We start from the raw sequence: 12,018 nt of genomic DNA, 5'->3' as shown, positions 1-12,018 counted from the left end.
AGCGTACTCGGAGGAGCAAGGCGAGCGCTTCCACCAGGATATACTGGACTTTGAACGCCGCTACCAAGGACAGTATAACGAGAACATGATGGGAGACTACATTTGGGGGCTGATTCGTGAAAGTGATTTACAGTATAATCGTAAATCTCGAAAAACTACTCGCTTCTAAATCTTTTGTAGTCATTTTTGTATTACTTTAGTATAAATACATGTTAATACATATGTTGTTTTTTTCTGACTTTATGTGAACGAAAAGACACAAATTCGCCCGTTTTCTCATTGGAAATAGGTCAATTTCAAAATATCACTGTCCTGGTCACAAAAGCAAAGTTTGTGGGGAATAATAGCCATTTTCTATACTTTTGAGGCATAAGCAATTAGGAAATAACACTTACTACCCAGGAACAAAAATTGTGTTACATAGTGTTAATATTGCAGTATTTAGATATGCCACTGGTAAATTTAGTTAAATACAGATGTCTAAAACACTGTGATAATGATACAAATCAAACACAGACCTACCTCCTTTGGATTCGAAGTTTGGGATCCCATGCATGATTACGTGGTGCAAAAACAAAGGCTTGTTGTTAATTTTGATGGCTCCAGACAGCAAGCCACTGAAGTACTGTACATATCTGCAAGAGGAACCACAACAAGATCTAATAATGAAAAGTCATTTCTGATGAGAAACTTGTACCTGCATATTAATTCATTTATTTATTCAAAACATATTACAAAAAACCTGGGTGTACATTTTTAAACACCTCTTAAACAAATTGTTTCTTTCTTTCTTTGTAACCTCAGAGACTAATTTGCTAAGCATGAAAGCTTATTTTGATTTTTTTATTTTTTTATTTTTTTATAAATTTAGTCATTGCCAATTATTATTTTTTATTATTTTCTCCCAATTTGGAAATGGCCAATTATTTTTAGGCTCAGCTCACCGCTACCACCCCTGCGCTGACTCGGGAGGGCGAAGACGAACACACGCTGTCCTCCGAAGTGTGTGCCGTCAGCCGACCGCTTTTTTTCACACTGCGGACTCACCATGCAGCCACCCAGAAGCTACAGCGTCGGAGGACAATGCAGCTCTCGGGGAGCTTACAGGCAAGCCCGCAGGCGCCCAGCCAGACTACAGGGGTCTCTGGTGCGCGGTGAGCCGAGGACACCCTGGCCGACCTAACCCTCCCTCCCCCCGGGCAACGCTCGGCCAATTGTGCGCAGCCCCCTGGGAGCTCTATAGTCTGGACTCGAACTCGCGACGTCCAGACTATAGAGCGCATCCTGAGCTCCACGTGGAGCGCCTTTACTGGAATGCGTCACTCGGGAACCCCAGCTTATTTTGATTTATAAAATAGCATTTTGTATTCATAGAAAAGAAGCCAACAGTCAGTTTCATGATAAAGGTTTTATTTAATCTATGGAAAAAGATTTAAAAAACATTTTTAAATGAGTTTTGTGAATAGGGCAAGGGGCGGCGGAGCTGAGGGGGGGAGGCAGTAGACTTATATTTCGTTATGTCTGTTAGAAATAAAAGTGCATTCTCAAAATTATTCTTGAAAACCGTTGCCCTCCTCCCAGTTTTACAAAGGCTCCAGTGGCGTTGAATAGTTCTCATGTACTCTTCTGTTTAAAACGGAGGAAACTACAGGCTGAAGTAAATGTGTAAGCCCCATGTCTATATTTGTTGTAATGAGTAGTCCAATTGAAAATACCAAAACTACAGCAAATAAATGTGATTCAAATATGACCACTTGTTATTACAACAATATTTGAGCGTAGATTGGAATGCTTAACCCCCTCAGAAACAATCTGAGACTGTCAACACTTAATTTCAGTTTCTGGGAAACATGTAACACTATCATTGTCAAAAAATAGACTCTCCCTAGGGGAACATTGAATAAATAAGCTAATACAGTTTGTTCCCTAGAGGTATATTTAATTAAAACATACAGCACCATGACCCACATTATGTCCCTGTTGTATGGTGGTAAACAAAAATGGCAAAACCTGGGTTAACATTCAATAAGCTTTTATTTTAAAACACATAAATACTGGAAATATTGAGGGTCTTTTATTTCCATTCCACTTCGACACTAGTGTCCAAGTTAAACATTGGTTGATTTCTACAACTTGTATGTTTTCAAAGTATACGATTGCAGTTGTACATTTTTAAAACACTGCACTGGTTAAATTGTAGCCTATGGAATGTTAGTTATTTGTTACATTAGGTCTGTACTCAGAACTTTCCCAGAGAAAATACTAAATACGGTGTAATTATAAAAGTTTGAAAACTATTTAAAACAGCAGCCATTCCACCATGGATCTTGATAATGATCTAAAAGCAGATCTCAAAAATGAAGCCAGACTGGGTCTGATCAGTACTTGGATGGGGAACCTCTAAGTAAAATCTGACGCTGTGGTGTACTGTATGAGGTGTTCTAACACAGAATTGTTTTAGAAGGTGCTCTCCTGGACTTTCTGCTGTTGACCAACTAATGGGCAACACAGTTTTTGCAACTACCTGTGATGTCACAACTATGGCAGCCAACCAGTCCGGTTCTCCATATGTTGCTTTACAATATAGACTTAAATCGGCAGTCGAAGTCAGAAGTTGGGCTACGTAAACATTTGTCTTGTCAGGGGGTTACCGTCTAAAAAGGCATATTTTCAGAAACATAACATTAATAATCTAGCATTATCCAGAGTCGACATTTTTAAAGTGGTACTCAAAACTTTGTCTTTGATTAAACATAAGCCCAATAGCTGTGCTAAGCTGGTGCCATTTTTGCAAATGAAGGCTGCTAAGTATATGTGGTATGCAAATGTAAGAACAGCCATTTCAAACTATTTTCACAGCACAGGTTCAAACAGAATGTGTAGCCAATCTAGTGACAAAGGGCCTCAACAACATGCTTCTAATCAGGCCAGTGACAAGAAGCAGCAGCTGGTTGTTTTTTTTAAGTAGGATGTCCAAAGGCAGGCTGGGCATTGTAGTTTTTTTTTTTTTTCAGTGAGGCCCAAATTCTGTTAAATGACTTCAGTAGGAACAAGTAGTTCCCCTTTGAAAGGTCTGAAATACATTAGCTGCCTGTCAAAATATTATGTTTTAAATAAACAAAAGCCAATGTAGGTAAAGTTACTGTATGAAAAGTAAGTGCATTATTTAATTAGCTTTGAAAAGAGGTAGCCCCCACAGTACAAAAAGCAACACCACTATGGAATCCTAGCATTGAACCCATAGCGCAGTCACTGGTTGTGGCCCAGTAGTTATTTGAAACCTTTCTACCCGATACTGGTTTGGCAGTACAGAAATACAGCTCTCTCCATGATAATGTCACAAATGCCTCCAATAATAACTGCAGACTGCCGGGCACTCGGTCCCAGCTAATTATATCCCACTCAGGAAATAACAGCACAGGAGCCTAATGCTGAAAGCTTGTAAATCCCCTTTAAAGTTAGGAGTGGGCCTGGCTGTTAAGTGGGGTGGACCCTAAAAGCACCAATTGGGTCTCAGTTTGTCAGTTTCAAATCTATCCTTGTTCATTCTCTTAATGGTGAACTACAGGTTCAGTTTCTATGTAGAGCTTTGAAACATGCATACAAACAGGCCTGACTGAATGTGTCATAAGACTAATTTAAGCATGCATTTAGTTTAAAGTAAGATAACTAACACCATATGTTCATGTTATAGGGTGTGATGTAAGGTGGTGTATAACAACATTATAAAATGAACAGAGTTGACAACATGGATGAACGGTATATATTACATCATGGGTCAAGCTTATATACTACACAGGAAACTACCAGTGAGGCAAACAGGACGTGCAATTAAACTGACCTCTTCTGGGAGGGCTGGCCTACAGGAAGTACTTTGTCTTCATAAAACCTCTTCATAGCAAACCTGTCCAGCGCTTGGTCTGCACTGTAATTGAACACAAAAAAGAATACCATTCATAATGGAAACAAGAGTGCACACTGTGATCTTACACAACATCACTGCTTCATTGGTCTTGGGTGATCAAATATTGAGGTTGGGAGTTTTATATGTTACTTATGATGCTAAAATACGAGATAGCTAAAATGGTATAAGCCATTGGTAAAAAAGGTACAACAGAGGTTACATTATTATTATTATTATTATTATTATATTTTTTGTCTGAATGACATTGGATAAAAATTGGGAAGGGCCAGCTTTGACGTATCCAGAAGTTTTGTTGACGTCCTCCCGGGTGATAACTGTTCCTGTGGTCTGCCTGTTCCAGATGATTCACGGCCACAGATGACTTGCATTTTGCCCCATTAAAATCTTCTCCAGGCCCCACGTCTCTTATTTGTTTCTCATTCAGGCCAGTTGGTTTTAAACACACAGACGCATGTTTTCAGAAAACTTGGGCAGTCCTGGAGAGTGCAGCATGTTCCTAAACTGCTGGAAGTGGCTACTTCAGTCTGTTGCAAAAGCACAAAGCTGGCGAGTGCTGTAGTAGTTTGCAGCTGTTGCTGTAGCCGCTTTGAGGTTTGCAACAGAAGTTGTCATGCTGGGGCATATGCCAGTCATAATATCACAACTAGGTCTCTTTCAATCCCAGTTGTTTCCACTTTGACAAGAGTTCATCCACAGAAGTGTACAGTTTACATGTACGGTGCTGAGGTTGTAGCACACATTTAAATACGCCCCTAGCTTGACTAACTCATTTTTAGGAAGCTACCATCTCAATAAACAGGGGGGTGTTTCCATATAAAAGTGGTAAGTTTATTAGACACTAGATAAGTATCAGGAACACCTGTGTTATTTTGTACAGTAGGTCAGGATGAGGGAACAAAAAATACCACACTGCACAGAGGAGGTATTATAAAGGTGCACACTGACATTTCAGACTAAGCTTTCTCTAAGCAAGTTCAACAAGTCGACATGTGTCTCAATAAAGCCTCCTTTGTGAAACACGAGGCGTAATATTTCTTAAGCATGACCTCCTTCACACAGCTGTGTCAGGAAAGTGGTATTAGATGATTAACTGAAAGGCCCCTTACCTGGCAGAGATGTTGCTGTAGTGCATGTAAGCTGCTATAACCACACCAGTCCGTCCACGATTACCCTGTGGAAAGTTAGAATGAGGGAGCGTGAGAGAAAGCGTTTTGCAAAAGATACAGGCTCGTGTATGGTATACAGTTCCCCATGGTAAAGCATGGTACATATATGATAAATATGTGTTATAAACATTGGGAAAGCATAGTAAAGTGCAAAATTATGAATTACGATACAAGCCTGCATCTCATTCTTGTACAGTGGGCAAGACTTGGGAAAGGTATGACGTCCAGTTGAATAAGGAGCACGTCCATTGCATATGCCTTGTAGTATGACAATGCCAAGCACAGGGAAGGATCAGCTCCAGGAGAGGGTGGAATCGTTCAAGCTCAGCAGTTTTGAGGGGTGCAGTGTGGAGTAGTGGTTAGGGCTCTGGACTCTTGACCAGAGGGTGGTGGGTCAAACCCAGGTGGCGGACACTGCTGCTGTACCCTTGAGCAAGGTACTTTACCTAGATTGCTCCAGTAAAAACCCAACTGTTTAAATGGGTAATTGTATGTAAAAATAACGTGTAAAAAATAATGTAATTGTATGTAAAAATAATGTGATATCTTGTAACAATTGTAAGTCGCCCTGGATAAGGGCGTCTGCTAAGAAATAATAATAAAAAATTAGGAGGGTGAGATGCATAAATAGGTGATGTGGGCCAAGATGTGAAATGATAGGGAGAGAAATAAAGTTACCCAACAGTTCAATAGAAACCAATGCAAAAACAAAACAAACAAAAAAAAAAACACCACACTATTAGCCAAAAGGTTTGTCACATACAGTACAGTCAAAATTGAACATTGTGTTTTCAAAGTCATTGATGACTACCAAGGATCACCATATCAAGACACCAGGTTTTGAGTTATAACAAAGATTAAAGATGTAATTTATAATCATAGGGTATGAGGCAACTGGCTGAATGGTACCACTGGGAACATTTTCATATTTTGACAGCCAAATGGTATCACAATGATATTTATTGTAGTACATGGATACTACAGCAGTGCCGTGTGCTGCTGTATAGGGTTGTCATGCTGCTATGAGGTAAGTTAATGAATTTGCTTTCCATCAGCTGTGTTTTATAGGAGAGTTGCCGGGAGACGGTGAGAATGTTTGTTACTAGCAGCTGTGCAGAGCAATTTAAGAGAATGCACGCGATCGACTGAAACAAAAGATTATATAAAAAATAAACAACGGGCAGATTTGTTCCAGGGGAATTACATTTGTGTAACTGCATAGAAATAGAAAGAAATCACTCAATAACAATACTTGCTATTGTCAATTGCTAGTTTATACCATTACTGGTACTATTGTTTTAGTATTGAAATTATTCAAGTTTTCTAACCATAATAGTTCAGATTTTCATTTTATAAATAAAATGGTTCAAACCTCACAGTGGAAGTAAAAGTTTGTGCAGTGCATGGAAGTTCTGAAACAGCATATAAGTACTTATAAGACAAATAAGTACTTATTTGAAGACAAATAAGTACATTTAATGTATTCTGTGCTGTTCACAGAAGACAAGACCCTTGTCATTTTGAATCATACCTCGCATTTCCCCAGCGTATTATATTAACTAACCATGCGCCCAAATTTCTTTGTGACTCATGCATGTGCTTTCCCATGCTTTTACTGTACCTTGCTTAGATAGTCAGATCAGACCCTATAAAGAATTTTAGCTGTTGTCTGTGCTTGTCTTCTATTACCCCACCTGCACCAAACACTCCAACCATCTGTTGATCTCTGAGCAGCTATTCCTTTCATCTCTTTGTGTGTGTAGATTGGTAACACTTTAAAATAAGTGTCTGTTCATGATTATTTCATGTGTATTAAGGGAAATGTTATGAAGCCATGAAAAGTATGTCATGAACTCATGCTTGGGAATTCCATTTGAAATCAGTAGGACATCATGTGTTAGTTACATTAGAATTACAGACACTTATTTTAAAATGTTACCTGTAGATGTATATGTACTTGTTTTGTCCAGCAAATGAGACTAAGGTCCTTTATAAGGCATGTTCACTATAAACTAGCACTAGCCACAGATCTTGGTGAAAATCCATCTTGTGGAACTCCTTGTGCTCTGTTATGGTTGAACATGTAGTGTGTGGGTTACAGTTTGTGTTAACTAACCACTTTTTGATGTCACAGTCCTCTGCAGCTGTCATCTTCCCCAAGTAGTCACTGCGGTACATGTAGACACTGTCTTTCCTTAAAGAAAAGTGACCTGTATTTCCCTTTTTCAGTCTGCGATGCAGATGCTCTCACCAGTTTGGCACCTTTGTATCTATGCATTTCATGCCCAAATAACATACTGCACAGTTAATCACGTGGCCTGTAAATGACTGTTTCTTTAAATGCCAATTTGTAACTTGTTTCTTTTCTAGCTTTTCATACTTCCTTTATAAGGTTATTCATCCATAACTTTAAAAACAGTCAATCAAAAATATAAGGTAAAGCCTGTAAGAAACTTGAGCAGTCATGACTTCATCAGTGATTTTTCAAAACCTTTTTCTCAGGTGATAATTTCCTAGCATTTTACTAAATTGAGAACAGTACAGGATTTGCACTGCAATATGCTGCGATATGTAGGACAAACTTCTGCATACATGAGATGACTGAATATATATATATATATATATATATATATATATTGTAGCGTGCACGGGGGAAGGCAGCAGTAGGGCTGGTAGGTGACGTAATCACACACAGAGACATAAGCCCGATATACGCTCCTTGCTAAGGAGCCGGCTCTTTTGTACAGCGGTATCGGCGCTATGCTTCAGTGTGAGAGGACCCGGGTTCGCGCCTGCCCTCCGCCTGTGTGTGGATTTCCTCACCCTGTGTGATGCACCTGCCTGCGGGAACCGAGAACGCTACATTGGTGTCAGAAGTGGACGCAGGTACCCCAGAACGCACTCGTCGGACTGTAGCCTGGTTAGCAAGTCCGGGGCGGACTTGAGGCTGGCAGGGGAGAGTGTAGCGTGCACGGGAAAAGGCAGCAGTAGGGCTGGTAGGTGACGTAATCACACACAAAGACATAAGCCCGATATACGCTCCTTGCAAAGGAGCCGGCTCTTTTGTACAGCGGTATCGGCGCTATGCTTCAGTGCGAGAGGTCTCGGGTTCGCGCCCGCCCTCCGCCTGTTTGTGGATTGCCTCGCCCAGTGTGATGTGCCTGCCTGCGGGAACCAAGATCGCTACAATATATATACACACAGTGCCTTGCAAAAGTATTCAGACCCCTGACCAATTCTCTCATATTACTGAATTACAAATGGTACATTGAAATTTCGTTCTGTTTGATATTTTATTTTAAAACACTGAAACTCAAAATCAATTATTGTAAGGTGACACTGGTTTTATGTTGGGAAATATTTTTAAGAAAAATAAAAAACTGAAATATCTTGCTTGCATAAGTATTCAACCCCCACACATTAATATTTGGTAGAGCCACCTTTCGCTGCAATAACAGCTTTACCAGCTTTGCACACAGTGTCGGAGTGATTTTGGCCCATTCTTCTTGGCAGATTTGCTCCAGGTTGTTCAGGTTGGTTGGACGACGCTTGTGGACCGCAATTTTCAAATAGCGCCACAGATTCTCAATGGGATTGAGATCAGGACTTTGACTGGGCCACTGTAGGACATTCACCTTTTTGTTCTTGAGCCACTCCAATGTTGCTTTGGCCTTGTGCTTGGGATCATTGTCCTGCTGAAAGGTGAATTTCCTCCCAAGCTTCAGTTTTTTAGCGGACTGAAGCAGGTTCTCTTGCAGTATTTCCCTGTATTTTGCTCCATCCATTCTTCCTTCAATTTTAACAAGATGCTCAGTCCCTGCTGATGAGAAGCATCCCCACAGCATGATGCTGCCACCACCATACTTCACTGTAGGGATGGTGTGTCTTGAGGCATGGGCAGTGTTAGGTCATCGCCACACATAGCGCTTTGAGTTTTGGCCAAAAAGCTCTATCTTGGTCTCATCTGACCACAAAACCTTTTCCCACATCGCAGCTGGGTCACTCTCATGCTTTCTGGCAAACTCCAGACGTGCTTTCAGATGGTACTTTTTGAGTAACAGCTTCTTTCTTGCCACCCTCCCATACAGGCCAGTGTTATGCAGAGCTCTTCATATGGTTGACTGGTGCACCATTACTCCACTCCCAGCCACTGAACTCTGTAGCTCCTTGAAAGTGATTGTTGAAGGAGCGCTGAGTTTTGAGGGACAGCCTTTTCTTGGCAGTGCCTGGGTGGTGTGATGCAGCTTCCACTTCCTGATTACTGATCCAACTGTGCTCACTGGGATATCCAAACACTTGGATATTATTTTGTACCCTTTCCCTAATCTATGCATGTGTATTACTTTACCTCTAATTTCTGTAGAATGCTCTTTGGTCTTCATTTTCCTTCAGATTCACAGCCTGACCAATGATCCTTCAACAGTGGGGTTTTCATCCAGAAAATGTGACAGCAACTTTAATGGTTCACAGGTGGAGGCCAATGGTAAGGTAATTGTGTCCTCGTTAGGGCAATTTCTTTCATCGGTGTAAACTGGGAGCTTCCACAGCACAGGGGTTGAATACTTATGCAAGCAAGATATTTCAGTTTTTTATTTTTCTTAAATATTTCCCAACATAAAACCAATGTCACCTTACAATAATTGATTTTGAGTTTCAGTGTTTTAAAATCAAACAGAACGAAATTTCAGTGTACCATTTGTAATTCAGTAATATGAGAGAATTGGTCAGGGGTCTGAATACTTTTGCAAGGCCCTGTATATATATATATATATATATATATATATATATATACATACATATAAATGATTTCCATTACACGAGAGTAGATGTTAAAACTTCATGCTGATTTGAACTCGGCTCTCGCCAAGATAAGCACCAACTAAGACGTAGCTTTACAGTAAACTAATGTGATCCATATGCGTCTCCATCCATTTACGTTTCCTTCCATATGATGATGTAGATATCCTTCTGTCTGGTGTTAATGGCTGAAGTGTAATGCTGGCTCCAGGGATCAGCTTATTTTGCCTCCCTGGCGCATCAGCACACACAACGGCTGCGATGCTGGCTCCGGGGATCAACCAAAGTGCGGCCTCCCCAGCGCATCAGCATGACAACCGTCTGGATTGAGCTAAGTAGGGTACATCTCTGGGGTTTTCAAGTGGGCACCTTCCATCCTCAGTGTTTCGTCGACTAGCCCACGACACCTCAAGAGGGCTCGACGGTGATTCTGGCGTCCCAGCATCACCCCCCTCCGTCCCCCACTCAACTCAGCCCAGCTTACTTACCTGTCCCCAGCCAGAATCTTTCCGTCTCAACCACAGCCAGTTGCTGCTCCTCTCTGCTGCTTCAGATAAGTTCTTCACTGTGCGACGCAACTCTTGGCCACTGAATCCGACGTCTCTGAGAAACCGGGTTGTAGAGTGTGCCACAAATCCTCGACAACCCACTTCCACTGGGTAAACCCGAACTCTCCATCCTCGCTGTTCCGCTTCAGTGGCTAGTTGAGCATACCGCAGTTTCTTCCTCTCATACGCCTCATCTACAGCGTCCTCCCATGGCACTGTTAACTCTACCAGGTGAACAAGGCGTGCTGATCCAGACCACAAGACAATATCTGGTCGAAGGTTAGTGGTGGCAATCTCAGGTGGAAAAATAAGCCGTTGACCAACATCTGCCAGCATATTCCAGTCTCTAGCAGCTTCCAGTTGTCCTGGGCGAGGATTGGTTTTAACACCTTTTCTTGGTGGTTGCTCTCCTGGGCGGAGGAATGTTGTCTTTTGTGTGTAATGTTTTGATGGAACAGGTGGCAACTTATTGGTCATGTTACGCTTGTCTTCCAATGCTAAGGCCAAACATCGCAGCACCTGGTCATGGCGCCAAGTAAACCGTCCTTGGCTAAGAGCCACCTTACATCCTGTCAAAATGTGCCTTAATGTTGCAGGTGATGAACACAAAGGACATGAGGGATCCTCTCCTACCCAGAGGTTTAGGTTCTGTGGTGATGGGAGAACATCATATGTTGACCTGATGAGGAAACTGATCCTGCTCTGTTCCATTGACCATAGGTCTTGCCAGCCAATCTTGCGTTGTTCCACACTCTCCCATCTCATCCATTCTCCCTGTTTGGCCTGGGAAATGGCCTTTATACACCTCATCCTCTCCTCCTGCTTTTGCACCTCGTTGACTACCAGCTTCCTTCTTTGAGCTGGGGCCGCCTTGTGCCATGTAGGAGGAGTTGAACTGAAACCAAGACCCCCTCTTCCATGCTGAACTTGCCCCATGATATCACCAATTCGAAGGGCAGCCTTTGCATCTTCCACAGCTTTCTTTGCCGCCCACTTTCTTCCAGTTTTCAACACAGGTGCTGCCTCCCTTACGCATTTATCGCGTGACTCTACTAATGTCATTTCCAGTCTGACCTTGGCGCACTTAAACTCCTCGGTTAGAGCAGAGACTGGTAGCTGCAGTATTCCTTGACCATAAAGTCCCACTCTGCTAAGGCAGCGTGGAACTCCCAACCATTTCCTGATGTATGAACTGATTAAAGCTTCCAGCTTCTCTACTGTTGTCAAAGAAACCTCGTACACAGTCAGTGGCCACAGCAACCTCGGCAGTAGACCAAACTGAAAGCATGCAGTAACAGCTACAGCAGGATGAACAGACTCTGATAAAGGGCTGACCATGTGCTCAGATTCCAGGTACAGTACTTCTGTAACCAAGACTGCACAACTTAATGATGTTTCATTTTCACTACCAACTTCCATAAAAGAATTAGAGGTGGTAATCACTGAGGAATGGACATGTATGCCTCCATAAACACTTTGAATTAGGCCTATTTTTTTTTGTTTTGTTTTGTTTATGTGTACCTGTTCCATTTGCTGTTCCATTTGCGCCCCATTTTCAAATCAAACTAGTAACTGTCACCAT

The 12,018-nt window shown here is 41.7% G+C and overlaps 1 protein-coding gene across 7 annotated transcripts in view; it reads right to left on the bottom strand.

Annotated features, from left to right (window-relative positions):
* Positions 1-12,018, bottom strand: part of LOC117426356 (tensin-1-like) — a 309,710-nt gene that overhangs the window by 82,298 nt on the left and 215,394 nt on the right. For all 7 annotated transcript variants that reach the window (XM_059033470.1, XM_059033468.1, XM_059033471.1 and 4 more), the window contains 3 exons: positions 5,032-5,096; positions 3,842-3,925; positions 523-635 (listed from right to left, as the gene is read on the bottom strand). In XM_059033470.1, the coding sequence (XP_058889453.1) occupies positions 523-635; positions 3,842-3,925; positions 5,032-5,096 (262 nt within the window). The remainder of the gene's footprint in view (positions 1-522; positions 636-3,841; positions 3,926-5,031; positions 5,097-12,018) is intronic.

Source organism: Acipenser ruthenus, chromosome 11 (assembly GCF_902713425.1).
Source record: "Acipenser ruthenus chromosome 11, fAciRut3.2 maternal haplotype, whole genome shotgun sequence".
Taxonomy (NCBI): Eukaryota; Metazoa; Chordata; class Actinopteri; order Acipenseriformes; family Acipenseridae; genus Acipenser; species Acipenser ruthenus.
The sequence above is the reverse complement of the archived record's forward strand: the minus strand, read 5'-3'. Positions and strand labels throughout refer to the sequence as shown.